At 48.9% G+C, this 21,082-nt stretch overlaps 1 protein-coding gene across 2 annotated transcripts in view; it reads right to left on the bottom strand.

Annotated features, from left to right (window-relative positions):
* MAP2K6 (mitogen-activated protein kinase kinase 6) overlaps positions 1–21,082 on the bottom strand; it is a 54,527-nt gene that overhangs the window by 16,973 nt on the left and 16,472 nt on the right. The window contains exons 2-10 of one of the 2 annotated variants that reach the window (XM_076354132.1): positions 11,882–11,948; positions 10,883–10,931; positions 8,277–8,390; positions 6,563–6,682; positions 5,671–5,787; positions 5,154–5,205; positions 2,929–3,056; positions 2,130–2,207; positions 1,208–1,347 (exon numbers count right to left, since the gene is read on the bottom strand). In XM_076354132.1, the coding sequence (XP_076210247.1) occupies positions 1,208–1,347; positions 2,130–2,207; positions 2,929–3,056; positions 5,154–5,205; positions 5,671–5,787; positions 6,563–6,682; positions 8,277–8,390; positions 10,883–10,931; positions 11,882–11,948 (865 nt within the window). Of the gene's footprint in view, positions 1–1,207; positions 1,348–2,129; positions 2,208–2,928; positions 3,057–5,153; positions 5,206–5,670; positions 5,788–6,562; positions 6,683–8,276; positions 8,391–10,882; positions 10,932–11,169; positions 11,221–11,881; positions 11,949–21,082 lie in introns of those variants that run through there. The other variant, XM_076354134.1, reaches the window with a different exon arrangement.

Here is a 21,082-nt window from a genome sequence, read left to right as displayed (position 1 = left end):
AGTGTGGGCACGGGCAGGTATTCCCCAGCATGGGTCGGTAGAGAGGTGTGCAGCTGAATCACGGGGACCTCGAAAACACGTTTGAACAAGACTCCGAAGAATCTGAGTGTCGGTACTTAAAGTCCCCGAGCAGGAGTGGCTGATAATCCCCTTCCTGGGTCACAGCAGAGCCGGCTGGGCTCCAGGCCCTGACGCTGGCAGCTCGGGAACAGTCTCACATTTCTGTATTTGTCGATCTGCCGTCCTTTCTTGGCTACCACGCAAACCCACCATCCACCTGCCAACTTGGCAAGCCGCGGATGGCACTGCAGCGCCTGGAAAATAAAAACGCCTCCCAGGCGGTTTCCAGGGAAGCTGGAGGGAGAAGCAGTCAGGAGCCGCGGGGCCGCTGCCAGCTCTCTTTGAACCATACGATGAGGGCAGCTGTGAGTCTCCTCGGGTGCTGGGAGAGCCTGTGCTTTTATGCAGCTCTCGCAACCTCCAGACAGCGCGCATCTGCTCCAACCCTTTTCCTACACCACAGCCAAACTCTCCCGCTGCTTCCAGCTCTGAGTCCCACGGAAAGCAGCGCAGCAGCCGGAGGGCCCCAGTAGCGGGACGGCCGCCGACAGGGGCCACCACGGGGCAAACTCTGCACTGCCCCTGCCCTCAGAGCCGTGTCCCCCTGGGAGCGGGAGGCAGGAGGACGCAGCCATTCTGCACCCCGCTCCCCTTCCCTGCCCCGTGCCAACCCCGGGGATGTGAGGGGCCTGGCGGACGTGCCTGCCTGCACCCGCCCGTGCTGCCGGCCCGGCCACAGACACCTTGTGCTGTTGATGTGGGGGCCATCGGATTGAGAAAGTCTCCTAAATCCCTTCCTCCTGCATGCGCTCCCAAAGCGACCAAGCCTGTTCCTCGCCACCTCAGGCAGGGAAGACCCCCCCACAACCGCCATCATCAGTGCTCCGGCAAAGGGTGCACGGTGCCTGCACAGTGCCAGGCCCCCAGCCCGGCCCTCACGGCTCAGTGAGGGCATGAAGGCCCTTCCCTTCCCCCAGGGGGATGTTTTGTTCAAAAATTTGGGTTGTACCCCAGAGAGACGCCTGTGGGGACAGGGACGCAGGAGGCTGCCAGCGCCTGCCCTCCTCGGCTTCCCCACAGCATGGCGGAGGCGAGCCGGGCCGGGGCGAGTGGGACCAGGGCGAGCGGGGCCGAGGGGGTATTTTACCATTGCGAGGTAAAATCGACGAACTCCGCCGAGAACTTCTCTGCCGGGAGCTGCGGCGATGGCTCCTCTACCACCTGCTTGAGCTGCTGGAAGGGCGTCCCCCAGGAGTCGTAGGGAAAGCGCAGGATGGCCAGCTCAATCTGGGGAGACAGAGCCCGCGCCTCAGGCATCGGGGGCGGACGCCCCATGGCTCGCCCTCACGCCCCACGGATTTCAGATTCCTGTATGTCCACCCAGGGGTGTGGGTTTTTAGGCCCTGCACAAATACATGACATTTCCTCACCCCACCTGGCCACAACGTCTTGCTTACCCTCTCCCAGCAAAAGGGAAAGGCCTGAGGAGACCCAGCAGTCTCCATATTAAATCCTCCATTACCCTCATGTTAGACGTCACTCAGGAAAGGTTAAAAGTTAAAAAACAACCCCATGTTGCAAAGGGTAAATGCGCTATAAAACTATTCTGCAAGCAGATGGATTCCCCCTAAACGCTGCGTGGGAGACGCTACCCATCCCTCCTCTTCTGAGGGGGACTTTGCTAATTGCTAAATGCTGGGAGTATTTTTTTGTGCTTGAAATCCAACCTGCTCCAAGGCGACAGACGTGCGGCACCGGACGCCCTCGCCTTAGCCCATGCTGCCATCTCCCGGCAGCCCGCGGCCACCGCAGCGGGGTCGTCCCCACCAGGGTGGCACCCCAGCAATGCCTCCGAAGACAGCAAGGAGTTGACAAAGCAGCTCCACCCTCCTTCCCTTCAACCCTGCGGCGTGCTCCCTGGTACCTCCAGAGCTGTATTCCCATTTCCACCCCACCACCTTCCCAGGGAACCAGTGCCACCAGTGTCAGGGGGGCTATGGGGAGGAAAATGAATCCACGAACAACACTCAATCCTCCAGGCATTGCTGTGAGCCCCCAGGTCACCCTACCATTGTGATCCCCAGGCTCCAGATATCAGATTTGACGCTGTACCCCTTCTGGTTCAGCTCCGGGTTAATTCTTTCAGGCTGTGAACAGAGACAAAGGTGGTTGAGGAACAGGGATGGCCCCACTGCGATGCCTGCACCCAGGGCTCACCAACCTCAGATGAGTCTTTCATGGTGGCAGGCCAGGACCACTTAGCCCATGCCACCAGCTTGCTCCCTTGGTTGTCATGGGGCCAGATCTGGTCCCACATCCTTGCCAGTAAGGGCAGGCAGTGAAATGGGTCACCAGAAGCAGATGGTACCTGCACCAGGGATTGGGGTGGTGGAGCTGACCCAGCACATCTGGCACGTAGGGGGTGACAAGCCTCAATTCTCCAGGACCATTTTCACCCTGTGCAAGCGGTCCACAGAGAGTGAATCCTGAACAGCAGCTCCCGGGAGCAGTCTGAGGGACCCAATCCCTGGGGACTGTTTTTTCTCCCAGATGGAAAGTACTATTGTCCCCACAGGGCAAACGGCAAAAATGCAACACAGAGTAACTACAGAGCCTTCCTCAAGGTCACAGGGAGGTGATAAGGCAGCAGGAAGCTGTGCCCAGGAGATCTGATCTGACCCATGAGATCTGTCTCCCCTCTCTGCCCCTTTACAAGTAGCTTCAGGGATACGTCTTCCAAATCGAGTCCCCAGGACACATGCCGGAGGCTGATCCTTCCCCCTTTACGATGACCCGATGCCCAGGCTCATGTTCCTCTGGCTGTCCCGCAGCAGCTTTCACATGCAGCTTCTCCGCGGCTCAACTTACAGCCATGTAGGGTTTGCATCCTGCATCCATGGTTTTAGCAACCGAGTCAACGAGGTAACCACTAATTCCAAAATCGCACATTTTCACCTGCCCCTGCGTATTGATCAACACGTTAGAGGGCTTTACATCTGCAAGAAGGAACATATACCACAGTCATTGTCACGCATGGGTGGCTGTGCCAAGCCAAAAAAAGCCAAAGAGCTTCCTATCAGCAGAGGGCACCAAAGGTGCCCGTGCAAACCCCCGTGCTTTGTGCACGCCAGAAACCCGGCTGGCTGCAGATACTGAAAGTTCAGGTGACTGCCTCATGGGCCTGTCATATGTCCTGCAAGCGTCCCCTCACTTGCAGACTCCCCTCTCTGATTTGGGGGGGTGGGAGGCAACCCTGCATGTAGCCATCGTATCCCACCGCGCAGGGGATGGCCACAGACATCAGAGCGCTCACAGGGGAACAGCTCAGCAGGGCTGGAAGCATCTCCAGAGGATCTCTGCAAACGGCTGGAGCTCTGGCAAGTCCCCAGCTGGATCTGGTCTCATGCCAGCAAAAGGAAAAACCCATGGGGAAAGGATGAGGGGTGGGCAGGAAAGGGTGAAGAGGAGCAGGGGATGCAGGAGAAGGAGGGAGCAGTAAACTAAGACAAGGATTGAGATTTCAGAAATGGCCTCTAATTTTAAGGATACCAAGCTTGAAGGCAATGTGAACAGCAGCAGGCGTGTGGGTGCTCCACACCTTATGGAAATCAGGCCAGTGTCTCATCTATTTATTACTGCCAGATTTATCTGCTTCCAGTCATGGCCTTATAATCCCCCTTGGTGCGTTCACACTTGCATCACGCTCATGAAGGCAGTTATAATCACCATCAGAAAGGGAAATTAAGGCACAGAAAGAAGCTAGTAAGCGATATCCACAAGAGGTGCTTTCCTGCACAGCAGGCAATCGCTCCCTGTGAGGCTAATCCCAGATGAAATCTCAACACAGCGCAGGTAGCGCAGGCTACCCTGTTTTCTCTTGTCCCAGCACTGATCCTCAAAAGGGAACAATCCTTTCCCTGCTGCCACCCAGAAATAAGAGGTCTCTTCTGCAAGAAGGTCCTCTGTCTACATGTGATAAACTATTAAATAGAAGCACTGAAACACCATCTGAAGGAGGCCAGAAGCTGCTTTTGAGTCCTGCTTATTAGAATCGGGTGGTTTACAGTTCGTTAACATCTGCTCTCTAATCAGCATTTTGCAATCAAAAGCTTCAGGTATCTGAGATCCTCACCCATCTGTTACTATGCTGAAATAGGATAATTTTCAGTGGAAATCAAACAAGTAAACAGAAATCCAGAAGCCGAGCAGCATTTTCCACCTACTGTAAATGATACAGAAGGCAGAAACTCAACCCCCAGCCACATGCAGAATGTACAAAATGTGACTGCCTGCTAAAGCTGAACCCTGCTCGCTTCAGATGCTCCTTTCCCTGGCAGTCACACACTCCAAAGAGGGCTTTTTCCTCCTCATGACAAATTGAAAATGACCCTTTAAAAATAAAGGTGTCAAGCAGCAACACTGCAAATTTGTTTCTTTCTAAGTGTGTTCGTGGCATCTTTCAGATGCTCTAGAGGGGAAAATGTCAAAAGAGTTTAAGGAGGGTATTTATGACTTCACTTGAGGCTATTTTCAGTATCAAACTATTCTGCCCCACCAGTGCTCAGGGAAGCTCACAGAAGGGGACGAGGATGGTTAGATCATTGCATGAGGCATCACGCTGGCACGGAGACGCCTCTCACTGCACGTCAACATGGAGCCGCCGAGCTAAGAGAGAAGCCTTCGCAAAGCCTGATCCAAAGCTCACCAAGGTCAGAAGGAAAAGTCTGTTTTAATTTTGCAGAGGTGTTGAAGCAGACCACGGATTTAGATTGTGCATTAGGGAAACGCAACCCAGGGGGAAACAGCCCTTTCTCTGCCAGCACAATCAGGCTGGGGCTCGATTCTCCTCCACCTCGGGGAAACGCTGGGACCAGCATGCAGTTTTTAAAGAGCAAACCAGCAGACATTTCCTCTGACTAGGTTTTGCTACTCATGAGATGCTGGGGAATATTTTTGCTGTCAAAGGCCCATTTTACCTCAGGTATTTTGGGAGCCCTGTGCCTGGCCACAAGGCCAGCCCTTGAGAGGCCGAGAGCGTGTGGCGCAGGGCAGACAGACACCAGCATGGTCATGGCTGTGTGCCTGGCACTTACCTCTGTGGATCACGGAGAGCTTACTGTGTAGATGTTCTAGTGCTTTTACGATCTGAAACAACAAATCTAGAGTGAATCACAGCTGGCAGCACCATGATGAGGAGGAAACACTATCTGGCTTCACCTGCCCCATCCTCAGCAGAACTCCTTGGAGGGAAGGAACTACCTCTCCCACGAGTCCTGCACCCTCACAGCAGCCCGAGGTGACGGTGGGTACCCAGGGATCTCCCAGGGGCACCAGGACCCTAATGAGAAGGCAAAGGAGCTGCAGGGCCCTCCCCACATCTAACACTGTGCTGCCTCTCAATTACATGTACAGGCACATTTGGGGTATTTATGCCTTACAAATAACATCACCTCAGACGAGATACTGGAAGCCAGCTAGGAAAGTTCACATGGGCTGGCCTGTGGACCATGCTCTTCCCGATGCAAATACAGCAGGGAGACTGGGCCATGTAGGACTTGGATGAGAAGAGAAACACCTTTTCCCTTCCCTCCTCGCCCTGCTAATACTCACAGAGACAGCTATTTTTCCTAAGATGTCCTCAGGAATCGTCAGGCCTTTGTCAATGACATGTTTGTAGAACTTGTCCAGTGAGGTATCCATCAGCTCCATGCAAATCCACACGTCTCCCTGGAGGATAAAGAAAGCAAATATCTGCCCACTGGAATGAAGCATCCTTTCCTTTCCTTTCACGTGCAAAGGTCTTCTTTGGCACTTGCCTTTTGCTGGCCTGTTTGCCTCTTCCCTGTCTTTTAAAAGTCATCCAACAAAACTGTACTGGGATTTCTCTTTCCCTCCTCCCCAGCTGGAATGAAGTGCTCTCCACTACCATTTACGGTGTATTTTCTGCTGTCTTTTCCCAAAGCAGAGTCACAGTGATTTAGGAGTCCTGAAAGTTATCGGGACCGAGGTTCCCTATATGCTCAGGTCACAGCAAATGCTCAGCCAGGAAAAGTTCAGCTCTGCAGAGCTATGCTTAAAACTCTTCAATAAATCTTGCTCTTCAGAGCTTTCCACATTTTTCCTCCATGTGGCTTTCTCATTGCAAGTCAGCACAACATTAACGCTAACGGATCAGGCTGTGAGTCGGTTGTCCCCGTCACTCAAACCCACCACCAAGCCCCAATGTCTCGGCACAGGGGCCTCACACATTCCTGGCACTGGGGCTTGGCTGCCCTTGACTCTTCCTCGCGTGGGACCGCATCTCTCCTTGCTTGCCAAGAAGTAACTGTACGTGACAGATCCTTAGGCTGGGATTGAGCAAATCCATATTGTACCAAGTCTCCATGTCTAGATGGAGATTTAAACCCCTGGCACTTGAAGGGAGTCTAGGCATGGGAATTCAGAGCCTGGGAGAGGATCAAGTCTCCCAGGGGCAGCGCGGCTGATCTCCAGGATGCCATACCTCTCGGAAAAGTGCCCCGTAAAAGGTGACAGTGAAGGGGCAATCTACCGTCCTCATGGAGATATCCAGATCCATCAGTAACCTCTTCTGCTCCTGACTGTTCACTGTGGCTCGGATCCGCTGGAATACAAAGCATTTTAGCGTTGGCTGTCAGCACCTCCGTACCACACTGCTGCTGCTGCAGGGGACTCGCCACAGCCATACCCATGCTGGCCACAGTGCCTTGACATCACACCTTTACCATTTTATCACACCTCTTTGTGTTACCCATTTATCGTATCTCTTTGTCATAGGCACATCACAAGCACAGCACCCATAGTAGGAGCACCCCGGTGAAACAGAGGACAATGGGGCTGAAGGGGTCTTCTCACCTCAGCCCAAACTGCAGGTGATTTTGCTCTTCCCTGCAAATGCCACTCTTTTTGCAACAGCCAAAAGTCACTGCGGCTTGGGAGAGGAGAAAGGAGCAGGAAATCAAATTCTAGGCTGGTGGAGACCCGTGATTTTTGGAGCTGCAGTGGACATCTATTTACATCAGCAGACTTTGGTCACAAGAGAGGGCTCCAGCCCTGCAGCCAGAGCCCATGCGCTCCCCATGGCTTTGGAAGATGGACATCTCCCAGTCTCCCAGGGAAGAAATGTCATTTATGTGAAATGCCTGGACACCCTCAGCTGGGAAGCACCACAAAGGGGCATGACACAGTCCAACACAGGCCACACACATATTCCAGGTTCCTTGGCCAAAGCCACTCGAGGTCAGTAATGCGATAGAATTAAACTGTTCAGCATCGCAGATGTAAGTAATAGCCTGAATGTTCGTGCCGTACCCTCTTCAGATCCTCCGTCATACTCAAAGAGGTCTTCTGCAGTTTGGTGAACACCAAAGCAAACAAGAAGACCAAATGCAGAGCACAGAGGCCCTGAGGCACATCCCAGCGTCCACAGCGAAGTCTATCCACAACTGACGAGCTAAGAATTTTCCTTCAGTTTGCTCATAGTTTCCAGCTCTGCATCTTTTTTTTCTTTTTTCTTATTCTGAAAGGAAACTTGAGCTAAAATTCAGCCAAGCAAAAATTGGTCCTTTCCAAAATACAAATTTTCCCATGACTATTTCCCTAAGCTGCAAGCTTATGAGTCTAAACTCTTGTTATGAAAACTTTTCATAATAGTATCTACAAGCCTGTCATGAATCAAGATCACACTGTAGCAGACAAAATGTGAAAATCCCAACAAAAATTTCATGTTCCAAAGAGACTAAAAAAGTCCCAGCTGAAGAAAATTACCTTATGCAATTAAATTTACAGTACACTCTTCTTTACAATTACAATTACAACTAGTGTGCAGAGCCCTGAATCTGAGGGTGTATCTACATTAGAAAAAAATACGCATATTTAAAAAATGATGGCAAATAGCTTGTAAAATCCTAGCGAAAACAGCAATATTGTAGGCAAAGGTGAACAATGTTTGTATGCACTACAATGCTGGAAACACATTGAGCATCATACTTTTAAAACACACCCCTTTTCTTGGTTAAATGGCCCAAATCTATCTCGGCACTCTTTGCCCCTGTGTAGAAAGAGGATTTCGTAAGAAGTAAAACTCAGTAAAGGCATGCGTCAGAACAAGCAAGACTAGAGATGTGCACAAACGAGAGCGCAGAGGGTGTCCACACACAACGATACAGACAGAAAGCACCTCGGGAGGCTCACTCTACCTTCACTGCCATGATCTGCCCGCTAGGCATGTGCCGCATCTTCTCCACCACCCCGTACGCACCTCGTCCCAGCTCGGAGATGGGCTCCAGGTCATCAGCTTTCACCTCAAAGTTCTGCGGGTGAAAAACACATCAGCACGAAGGTGGCTGCTGCGAGTACGTGCTATGCAAGGAGCAAAATACCCCTAAAATCTAGCCCTGCTTGGCACATAAATTCACCCCTGTGCATCCCCCTCCCTATCTGTGTTCATGAGGCTAAAAACAAAATCACGGTCCTCAGGGGCTGTCGGGAGGATTAACTACTGTGCAGTAATTAGCAGAGTTCTGAAGAGGGCGTGCCTCGTAACGGCATGAGCAGGGAGCCTGTGTCGACGAGCATCCTGAGCAGGGCGGGCGCAGGAAGGACCGCTCCTTCGGTGGGATGCTCTCCCCCTGGCCACCCGCACCCGAGTGCCCCTCCCAGCCACCTTGAGCTGCCAGCACTTTCAGCTTCTCCATCCTCTGAGGGCTGGGATGGAAAATGCTGCGGCAGCTTCTCCCCTAGGAGTCACCTTCAGCCTTTTTTTTTTCCTTCCATCCTCCTCCTCCCACAAACAATCATGGAAATATCTCCAGGTTTTTTTAAGGCCTGTAAAAGCTTATTTCTCCAGACCTGCAGATGGGCCAAATACCAGCTGAGTGTGCCCCATTTTTAAACCACGAAGGATTTATTTTGTCTAGCATGTGAGATCTCTTTCTCCTGGCCTTGCACAAAGGATGACTTTGTTTGGAGCCCTGCATTCTAACCTGCCCTTCTCCTTTCTGCCGCGATATTGTGCAGCAGCTCTATTTTTTGCTTATTATTATTTTTGGATGTTTAAAATATGCCTTTGCTACTAAAACCAGCCATTCTGTTTGCTGAACGCACAACCACATCAGTCAATCATCCTACAGAAAGAAGCAGATTATAATGAACTGATTCACAGTGCATAATCCCACACCGCTTTTTGCCGGCACAGCAGAAAAAAACCTGCAGCCTGAAATGTGCTGGCTGGGGATGCCACGGCGCGCAGGGCCCATACACTGCATTACTGTGCGCTCGGGCTCCCGGTCATTCACTCGCAGCTACGTCGCCTGCAAAAGGAGCCCTGACTAACATTTTTGTGTTACAGCAGAAATTTATGCATCTCTGACTGCCAGACACTGCTCCTACTGTTCAACAGGACCCTCTCCAAAAAAGCACTTTGACGCTCTCAAGGCCACTCTTAAATTTAGCAGCAAAGTTTAAAAGGAGAGGAGGGAAAGTGGCTTTCCCTAGGGAGCAGGGGTGAGTGTAGAAAGGCTGGTGGAAGAGGAAGCACATCCTAAAGGAACCTGGCTGGACAAACAGGTAACAGATCTATGGGAAATGTAAGCCATGGCATGTCAGTCCCCCCAAGATAGCCACATATCTGTGTCTGTAAAATAAGACTGAGCTCTGGGTGCATTTCTCTTTGCACCATCCAACATGGGCTCTCTGCCTCCGTGCATGGAGCCTTTTTGGAGCGCTTGAGCTTTTCCTTGTCCCTGGGACTGCAGGGGAGAAATTATTTTCTTGGAGCGGACACTTGCTCTAGCAGCAGGCATTTTCTCTGCCTCGGTGCTGCACCATTTTGCTCCAGAGGCATCTCACACTCTTTCCACCTTTCAGCCCCTGCTCCATGCCAGGGAAAATACAAAATCCAAAATGAAAGAAAAGGATCCAAAGATAGACATTATAAAACACTATTGGATTAGCATTTCACTTCATAAATTAACTTGCTGACACCGAGGCCTATATTTTGCACCTAATAAATTTATTGCCCAGCTTTAAAGTGCTTTTATGAATGCTACTGTGCCATTTTCTCCTACCAAAATAGCCATCCTTGGTTTTGTTTTTCCCCTGCTATTTTTTTAGAACATCAGGTGGACTGATTTCCATGCTGTCAGAAGGATTTGCTTCCAGGAGAGGAAGATCTACCCTGAGTTAGACTCCTGATGAGACAGCCTTCAATATTAGCAAAGGGAAATACTTTGGATGAAGGCTTTAAATCAGCAAAGGAACTGCAAAGGAGAGTAAAATCTGCTGTTAGCAATCCCCTTGTTTTACAATCATTATTTCCAGGGGATTAGCTGCACTTCATGGAGGCAAGGAAGGAATTTCCAAGGTGGAAAATATGAACGGGACCCAGATGTCATGGGATGCAAAGGGTGAGCATTTGGGAGCGTGTTCATCAGAGTGGTGACAACCAGTAGGTCACACGGCAGCTGGCCATGGGGCCATCGGTCCCACGCAGACAGCCCTTGTTGGAGAAGCACAAACACCAGACGCTAGTCGTCTCTCTGTGGCTGGAGGTGGCTGTCAGGGCTCACACAAGCTCCCAGGCTGGCTCTTCTTAGCTTCTATTCATCCAGCAACTGCCTTCCATTTCAAGCAAAATGGGCTACATCTTTTTTAATAGCTGGTGTTTATTATCTTCCCTTTTTTGGGGGGCCTGAAGTTAAGCAATCTCACGAGCAGCCCGCCTGGACAAGCACCCAGCACCACAGCAGCCAGCCCAGGATGGTCACCTGTCCCCAGAGGTTCTGACCATAACCCCTAGTCTTACCTCCTCGCCAATAGAGATGCAGGCTTTGGAGTCTAGATCTCTGGGTGGCCTGCAGGAGAGAAAAGGGAAAAGATGTGAAATGTTCCTCACAAAGATCAATTTTCCCTCAATGAGTAAATACAACCCCCATGGTCTCGCAGGCCATCCCCTTCAGGCCAGCAGCCCTCACAGCCCTGAACAGCCTGACCAGTCTCCTAGCTTTGCAGGATCAACAGATACAGCCAAGATCCACAAAGTCACCCCAAAAAGGGGTCAGGAAGGAAGCTGCTGGAGTTGGCATTTCTCACATCCAACTTCCCCATGCAGGAACCCAGAGATATTCACTGCGAAACGCAAGCCAGGTGGCAAGCACCAAATCTCTGCCAGCCTGCATGAAAAATGGATTAAACAGGCATAAAGGTCTAAAACCACTGTAAATTATTACCTAAGTCATACAGCACGGGTTAACAGGCTAATAAAAGTCAATCCTCAAGGAAGCAAAGAAAGCCAAGCAGGCTGGAGTTGCATAAATTGCCTTAAAAACAGGGTTTTCTTTTGCAAGGCTGAGTATGTAGGGAAGAGGATGCATTTTTATGCCTTGACCAAACGCATGTTACTCAAACTGGGCGGCAGAAGTGCCACGTCGGTTAAAATCGGACGCCCATTCTGTTTTTACTTTTCCTGGGCACATCATTAAGCAGCACATGAGACATGTACCATGGGCAGTGATGGGTAGAGGGTGATGGGCTGAGACCCCCTGGTTGTACCTGGGGCTACAAGAGAAGTACAAGGGCTGTTACGTTATTATCCTCCCTAATGGTGCCAAAATTAACCTAGTCGTTCTGCCCCTGTTCCTCGTGAAGGGTCCCCGTTATCCCAGACCTGCAAGCACGAGCCCCGGGTGCTGGCCGTGACCGGCTGCCGGCCCCTGGCCGTGGCAGCGCAGGCACTAGTAAAGGCTGGAAGGCAGCTGGGGTTCGTGGTTTTCTTTTTATTCTGCCTTAGTGTTTGCAGACTTACGTGGAGCTTGTCTGTGGTTGCTCAAATGCTTCTTTAGGAATTTTCAGCCCAGGGTTTCTCTTCTTGCCTGTGAAACAAGAAAGAGGCAGAATTAAAGAAAGGCGCTTTTTTGTTGTTGTTTTGTTTTAATTTGCAAAACACAGCTTGTCTATATTTGTTGACCTTATTTAACATAAATGCCCAGCCAGGCTGGTGGTGTAGACTCAGGGCACAGAGTTCAAAACATAAAGTGCCTTTGTTCAGTAACGCTTCATTTAGACCTGCAAGGTCTGGCTGCCAACTTGGTACAGAAAACAGGCAAGAGCTCTGGCAAAGGCAGGCCATGTGAAAATGCGAAGTGAAAGGTATTTCTCTTTCGTCAGCCCTACCCACGTAGGATCCCTTAAAATGTTTCTTAGATTTTAAACCATTCCAGATACATAACTGCGAACCCTGGCAGGATTAAAAATCTTTTTAAAATTGAATCCGAAAGTCCAGAACCAGATTCTGATTCTGTTTAAATGGATGTTTCACCTCTTGGCCATTAAAGTTGTGCAAACCCAGCAAAAATAAAGCAGAATTAAGTTTGCAGGCTTCAAAGCCATTTGTTTCTGTTCACACTGACCAGCCAAGCTTTTCTGAGCTGGATAAAGCTCAAACTCTGAAGTAGTTCAAATGCAGGCTCTCCTGTAAAGGGGGTCCAAGTCGGCAGACACAAGAGCCAGGCAGACTAGAGAAATACAAGAACCTTTTTATGACTAAACATATACAGCCACATTTCAGCACGGGGTTTTGAATTCATGGATAAAATAACCTGAAAACATAAGTCATGTCACCAAAACCCCAAGGTAAACATCTGGCTGTTTGGCTGTGTAATAAAATCCCTGGTCCCCAAAAACGGCACAAGCATCTAATTTAGGCGTTAAACATTTTTAACCTAACAATTTATATCAGTTACTGTCTTTCTTTAAGCATGAGTTCTACTCTCTATTCCTAACACGCTCTTTCAGAATTTACCTATACATGTTTGAGTTTGTTTTTCCTCTTGACACAAAGTCATGTCAATAGATGTCTGTGCATCCCAGTGCCGGAGGGGTGCTAGATCAAAGTGCAGGCACCCAGAACTGAAAATGACCTTTTGGAAGCAATTAGTCAATTCAGATTGCCAATCTTTTTTTTTTAATCTTTTTTTTTATCTTTTTTTTTTTCCTTGTCTGCTCCAAAAGACAGGATCGCACTTGCTCCTTTTGGCAAAGAGTCATTCCAGGTTGGTAGAGGCTGCGACAGTCCAGCTGACACCTCGTGGGAAAAGCATTTATTGGAAACCACTGTGCACACTCGCTATTGTTATTAGAAATCTACAGAGCTGCGAATTTACAAAGGGGGAGGGGGGAGGAAGCCAATTCTCTGCTCCAAGGACCTTCCAGTCTAGCACAGAAAAGGCAAAATAAAAGCAGCAAGGTCACTCAGAAGCATGAAGTATAGCTCTCAGTTTTCCCAACAGGTAAAAGGTGGTCTGTAAGGAAGTAAAAATCATTGAAAAAACATGTGGCGGAATTTCTAGTTAGCAGAGCTGGTCTTTGACCCTTTTCCTTCTAGTTTTCTTAGTTGTACTACAAAGGTCTCTAGAAGGCACAACTGAGAAGCAAGCCCTGCTGTGCAAGATGCTCTAGATACCATTTCTTGCCCAAGCTGCGCCAAGTGCACATCGGATCCAAGAGGATGCTAAATGGGTAACAGTGTTCTTGATGTTGTCATGTTTTAGCTAAAAAAGGAATCTCAAAAATACAGGTCTTGCAGTGCGGGCAAACAAAAACCCTGTTTCTCTGGCAATTTCTAAGTCTGCCATCCCAGTGACCTCTCTGCCTCCAAAAACCTGCCTGCATCCTCTCGCAGTTCAAGCAAACAAGACAACCACAGGCACAAGAAAAGCAGCATCTTCATCCTTATTTTGCATGTGGGAATCCAGACACAGAAATTCGCCGACTTGCCCGCAGAGGCAGGAACTGCCTCTTTAGCTTTAGAGCTGAACTCTTCCTATTAACACTCACCAGCCGTCTCTTGGCATACTTCTACACATCGACCATCCATCCACACTGCTGCAATGACATTCACGCAACCACCAAAATCAAAAGAGAAACAAGCACAAATTTGCTCTGTTCTTTCCTTTTTTCTTTCTTTCCTTTGTGGATTTGCTTGCACAATCCCATGTGCTGTACCTGAACCTCAGGAACCTGCTCTCAGGCAGCTCTGGGAGGGTGAAAACGAACCTACTGGAAATTAACCTCATTTGAACATGAACCAGAACAGGTTGTACAGCATTTAATCTTATCATGGTTCACAAGTGGTGTCAGCAGAAGAACTAGGTAGCAAAATGCCAAACCCAAATAAATATTAAAAGCCTTCCGCCTTCTGGTGAAATAAAATCTGCACTTTGGGGAGTTTATTTTCCTTGTCTCTTCTTCACAGAATACAATATTTTGAAACTTTGCCATTTTTTTGAAGCACAATCTGTTCACGTATTCGAGTTGCCAAGACACAGACACAGTTTAACGTTCTTTGGGGTTTTCTTTTCAAGAAAGAAGAAAGCAACAACAGTAGCAAGAATAAAACACAGATTTCATGATGGCACCAGGAGAAGGGATTGCAAATGGGAATTGCCACGGCCGGGACTCACACCTGCAGCACCAACAGTTCCTGTGGGATTAGCTTACGGTGCGGAGGGGGAAAGTGGTCATCCCCCACACGGCGGCTCACCGCAAGGTTGTTTAATGAAAGTCTCAGGCTGCGATCAGACAATTTCATGCCTCTCAACTGGAGCAGGCAAAGCTTCTGAGCTCCTTTTGTTACAACATGAAAATGCTTGTCTCTCCAAGCCTTCTGGGGCCAGCGTCTGCAAGTGTCTTGCAGGAAGCGTTAGCAATCCTGAACATGACACTGCCTTAAAACCAAAAGTACGGAGCAGCGGTCAGCACCGCTCTGCAGAGCCGTGGCTGCCATCACAGCAGGCTGCAGCAGGGAGCGGGAACTGGGGTCCCCCCCTTGCCCCGCGCCCCAGCTCCCCGGCTCCCAGCTGCATGGGGGGGGAGCTCAGCTGAGGCTCTGCAGCTGCTCCGAAAAACAAGGGTCCAGGTCACACATGCTTGAAGGAGTTTCTCCTCAAAGGCAAACAGTGACACTTAGAGGGCTTTTTTTTAAGAAAAAAAATAATTGGAAGTCCCAAGATCAGTTCTTTTCAATAACAACTGCCAAGCAAGTATCTCGCTGTCAAAATAAAATCCCTCAGTTTACCATAGCAGACATCGGCTTTGAAAGACGATGCTGTATTAAATTGCAGTTTGCAGAGAAAGTCATCTGTACAAGAGCTCAAAATGTGGAGGCAGCTTAATAACATTGGACAAAATTGGATGTTACCTGTTCCACCCACCAGAAAACCAGTATTTTCCATAGTGTTTTTATGAATCATTATTATTTTTAGCTGTTTCCTGAAGAAAATCACCGCATGTGTGTATTTGACAGTCTGTGTCCCTTGTGGCAAGTTTAAATCCACTGGCCAATTTCAGCCCTATCTGACAGAGAAATTGAGCTTTTGGAGACTGCAAATCTGATAAAAACAGGTGACTAAATAAAGAAGTCCCCAACTCAGAGGCAGGCTGAAGCAGAAAAGCAACCCATGGCAGACACCAGACATCCACGTTCAAGCTGTGCAGAAGCCCCGGGTGTCTCAGACACCAAAATAACAGCACGAGGCTCAATCCTGAGGCACAAACCAGCTGGGGCCCGAGCATCAGTGCGGGGGGTTCACTGCAACTCCTTGGGATTTGCGATAAGGAAAGCCCCAATTAGCCATCATACAAAGCATGAAGTCTAAACGTGGCTCCTTCTGCAGAAGGGTTCGCAGTCCTTGTTGATCAACAGATGGGATCATACATCTGCTCCCCAGCATCCAAAAAGTCATGAGTTTTCTGTGTAAACAACCACTGGTGGCTTTCTGGTCTCTGAGCCTTCAAGCTAAAGCTCATTTGAGAGCTCTCCCTGCAATTTTCCACATGGAGACTTCCACAAGCACTTGACTCAAAAGCCAAGTTTTAAGAATAATTGAGGGAAAAAAACAGACTGGTTTGGAGCGATGCTGAGAGACATCTCCAGAACCGAGTTTTGATTCAGCAAAACATCCAGGGTTATCTGTAACGTTAAGCACAAGCTTAAATCTACTTTCTTTTAGCAAAGCAATTACCCACAGTAAATATTGAACTGACTGGTGCTAGAGAAGTTGTCATCTTCAAAAAACCTCTCTGCTTTCTCGGCAAGTGCACCCGATCAGGACAGCAGTAATGCAAGCAGTTAGCTGCAACACCACTGCAACCTCCTGCGCCCAGCCACCCACCCTGCGTGCCTTCTGCATGGGCATTGGCTGGACCAGCCCAAGAAAGTCAATGCTGAGAATGAAGTGAGGTCTGAAAGCAAAATTGTAATAGGAAAAAGAAAACCTGACTTAATGAAAACACATTAAATACTTCCCTGTGAAGGTCTTAAACCCAATTCCCGAGGGAGGAGAGAAAAATACAACTTCCAATGGGCTTGTTAACCTCTTCCCACCGGCACTGACAGAGCGTACAGAGAGATTAATGTTGCTAGCCCCTTCGAATTAGGGCAGTGTTAAATATCAATATTGAAAAAGGAAACTTCAAAGTTTCACAGCGAAAGGGTAGGAAGCATAACAGAGAATAATAAAGAAAGGGAAGACAGAGGAATTCACTACCCACATACGCTGTAACAGAAAATAAACTTTTACTTCTGAAGGAAAATCCCATTCCCCAGTCTCCAGACTTCATTGCAGTCAAAAACTTTTTATGATATAATCCAAAGTAAATGGTTCCTTGCCACAAAAAGCTCCTGTTTCCTTCAAAGGATATTAACCAGTTCTGTCTTCACCACAATTTATTATTAAAGCTGCGTTCAATAGCCATGTAGCAACACTTTCTTTGAAATAACACTCTTTAGCATATAATTTGCTGGTAAAATTTCACAGGCGGGAAATGCCTCTTTCTCCCACTTTTTTAAAAGATAAAAGTGGCTCATTTACTATTCCTCTCTTTCCTAAGGATTTTTTGTCTGATTTCTTGAAAGGTTTTGAAAGCCAAATAATCTGCTTTTCCCCTATCAGCTGTACTCAACTGTGCTAGCAAAACCCCCACCCCTAAAATGAGGGCAAAATGGCAATGCTTGGTGTGTTTCCATGGAACAAGAGTGAACTGGCATCTCATGGGCTCTGCAAAACTGAGCCCTGATACCAAAGTGTCACTGCGCCCACTTTGCAGTGAGAAAGGACCCGTGGCCATGGCTTAGGTGCAAAACCCCAAACTAAGATGGTTCTTGCAAAACCAAGAAATTAAGATTAACTTTCTTTGGTCCCAGATGCTCTGGAAATGCCCAGCAGGAGACAGCTCTTCATGCAAAGACTTGGTCTTCAGCTGCAAAGGGCATCACTTACCCATAGCCCAGTTCCAGCCCATATTTCAGCAAGCAGTGGTAGATCTGATGCTTTCAAAGAGAAATTCAAGCCTTGCAGGCCAGGTGGAAACACTCAAACCTCTGAGAACTTCACTCATTAACATGCCTGGACCCAGGCACATAAACACTAAGATAGCTTAAAGCTGCTCCTGGCACCCAGGGCAGAGCAGGGTCACCCGGAGCAACTGCTGCTGCAGAAGATGTAGCAACCTCATGTTTAACATCAGTCTCACACAGGATGACCAATGAGGGGGAAAAAAAAAACTATTTTTTAAACAATCATTAAAGATCATCTCACAGGTTTATTATTTATGCTTGCAAATTATTAAAGGTTAAGGCACACGTAATGGTAAGAGCTGATACAAACCCATCTTGGCACACATGAGAGCTCAAGAGCTGGTGATGGACTTGCCCATCTCCTTTGGTCCTCAGTCATCTGCCCCAGCAACAGCTCGTCACCGCTCATCAGTTCTCAAGGTGAAAAGCCTTTAATTCTGCCCAGGTCTCTCCACCAAGGAATCCCACAAGTGGGGACACCCCAGCCAAGCGTAAGAGGAGCGGGAAGGCCGGGTGCGTTCCTGGTGTCCCTGCAGTCACTCACCACCTCTAGACTAAACAACAGTCATCAAGCAAAGACGCTTGATATTCACTGCCAAATCGTTGCACTTAAAAATTAAAATACATGTAGATAACAAAGTATTTTTTAAATGAGTGGGTCTGAGGGAGAAGCCACGCTGCCAGGGCTGTACCTGGACTCGTTTTTACAAGCTGGCTCCTTTCCAGTTGAAATGGAAATCAAGTCCTCAGTCAGAAAGAACAAACAGAAATGGGTGTAAATTCATGAACTAGCCACTTCTGGTGGTTTTAGTCATACAAATGTATCTTCCTGGGCGGCCACTTCCCAGAGGCAGCCCCACTTGCCTTCCCATAGGTTGTTGTGGCATCTCCACAACCGTGACCACAGTGCATCCTCCATCACCACTGCCTTCCTCTGCAGGCTTTGGCTGCGTGAAAGCCTTTGAATTTTGCCATACAGGCAGTCAAAGTACGGGATCAGACCACGCCTTTGCGATTTAAATGTCTTTGGGACAGATCTGCAGGTGACAGGGAGGCTGGTGTTGGTGACAGTGGTTTGATGGCTGGGGTAGGGAGGCGCAAGGGAAGCTCTCTCACCGCTTCTGCCTTCACAGTTGGGTTGCGTGTCTTGGTAACCCTTTGGTAAAGGTGCATAAAACCACATTGTGCAATGCTCAAAGCAGGGTGCCAGGGACAGGGCAGGCAAGTGCCTGAGCTGTGCCCACCGCCCAGTTTGTAAATGCAGAGCTTTAGCCAAGCCCTAGTTTCTGGAGAAAACCAAAAGCTAGATGTTCATGTAAGCACCAATGATGTGGAAGTGGGCCTGAAAATCTGTTTTCCAACCCCTCATTAAGCCACAGAAAAAGTATTTAATGTGCAAGAGATTCTTAAAACCTGTTGAAGTTTCAACCAAAGGCCAAGGGAAGAGATGAAGTGGGTATTGTGCTTTATTTGCCTCCTTGAAATATAATTCAGCTGCTCTCTCCTTAGTCCTGTCAATAAGAGTGGCCAAGCACCAGTGGCTGCTCCTCCATCACTGCCATGAGCAACCGGGTCAGTTGGAGGCAAATGGAGACACTCCAACGAGGAACATGGTACGTCCTCTGCACAGGACAGGGACATTTCCTGCACGTCCTTTATCTGTGTCTTCCCTCGCGGCTGTTTGCAATAACTCCTTGGAAACGGCAAACTTGAAATCTGTTTCCTTAACAACTCATTTCAGGGCTGCTCAGGAGAAAGGAGCCGAGCCTGCCGTGGTCGTGGGGCTGAGACATCTCCCAGCTCCGGGCTTTCTTCCTCTCATTTTGGTGCCGCAGAGATGCCTGTTCATTTGGTGGCCGTTGGCACATCCAGGTCTGAGCACACCATCACTGCTGCCAGCCCCATCACTGCACCCTGTGTCCAGGCTACAACCTTTATGTCTCAAGAATTGAAGCCTTCCCCCCCAGGAACCGCATTTTGGGACAGGAAGCGGGAAAGGCAAAAGCACTTTTGTGACTGTGATGGATTTTGCCAACGCGTAGCAAAATCAGGATACGCCTGAAACACTGCGCCAAGCACAGAGATACCACGGGACAACCTTAATTTCCTCTGAAGCCCTAGTCCTCCACTCCTCCTCTTGGTGCTTTTCTCCAAAAATAAATAAATAAGTAAATCTCATTTCATACCAAACCTGGAAACGCCAGCAGGCTAAATGGAGTGCTTGAGTCACTTCTCCTTGCTCTTTCCCTCTGCCTCTCCTTTCTGGCTCTGACTGATGGCTGAGACACATTGCATTGGGTGTGGGGAACCTGCTCCTAAAGACACCTCCCCGAGACTTAAACACAGCCAACACATCACCCCAAGTGCAACCAAATTTGCTTTGGCAAAGAGGAGATGACCTCAGAGCCACAGCCTAGAGGTGGATACTTTCTCTTCTCAAAGGTCTGAGCAATGAAAATACGGAGAGAGAAAAAAACCCTGCATCTCCATCTGGAAAACCAACATCTAGAAACCTGTACAGCAGGAAACCCTGAACCACTGGCACAAAGCCTGAGCAGATGATGCTGCATTCATCTTCCATTTTAACTCCCCAGGCTCCTGAAGATAAGAGCATGGCATGCCACGGCCTGGGCACAGCTCACCCAGTAACCACGTACCAGCCCATCTCAAACTACTTGCCAATACCGTTAGCACCCACATTACAATGCCGAAAATTCGCTGTCCTGCCCCATTGGCGGCCGTGCCCCAGCACCCAGCTGTGCCGGCGGCTGCCCCGGGGTTTCTTTGTCGCAGGGCTCAGCTCGCTCCTCTGACTCAATCCTGCAACCTGTAATAAACCCAGCGCAGGAGAGGCCCCAAACCAAAATAGCAGGGCTTTTGCAAGAAGCGACGGAGGTGCACCGAATGAACTGCGTGGCAGAGGTTGTGCAACGTCTGCTCGGATCACGCCAGGGTTATTTGCGTCTCAGGGCCTGTCTCTGCTGCAAGAGCGAGCTGCATTTTCAACTCGCGGCGGCTGACGTAGGTCAGCTCTGCTGAGGCACAAACACAGCGGAGACAAAGATCTTCAGCTTTACTGCAAGGTAAATTCACAAGGTCAGTCCTTCATGCCTGCCTCAAGATTGGCCTCCAGCAGGAGTCAGTCTGGTGGCGAAGCTCTGAACAGCACAAGAACAAAACGCTGGAAGAAGGCAAAGCAGAAAGCTTTGCAATAAGGACTCCAGCAGACTAATCTCTGGATCCCGCAGTGCAGAAACATACAGAAATGTCACCAAACTGTGCAAATATCAGAACCTATTTGCCTGCCTTTCAATAAGCTCTGTATTTCAGTAATTCAATTTTGAAGGTAATTTCCTGATTCAGGCTAATCTCTCTTACTCTGCCTTACTCTTAACACATCCTGCAAAAGGGCTGCAGGCTGCTGTGTTTATTCGTGTCAATATAGAAACCAGAGGGATGCAATTTCTTCTTATCTATCTGCACATTTTGGTTATGAGAGTCTGTTTGTAACTCTGATAAGAGTGCATCTCTAAATTTTAGACAAGTTAAGACCTTCTGAGTGTGAAGCAGAAGAGACACTTTGATAGAGATTAGACATGAGATCCTGTGCTAAGACATGCACTGAACGCAGGGCCACAGGGACTCTGGGAA

This window comes from Aptenodytes patagonicus, chromosome 16, assembly GCF_965638725.1.
Source record: "Aptenodytes patagonicus chromosome 16, bAptPat1.pri.cur, whole genome shotgun sequence".
Taxonomy (NCBI): Eukaryota; Metazoa; Chordata; class Aves; order Sphenisciformes; family Spheniscidae; genus Aptenodytes; species Aptenodytes patagonicus.
Note: the sequence above shows the minus strand (reverse complement) of the source record. Positions and strands in the feature narration are given on the sequence as shown.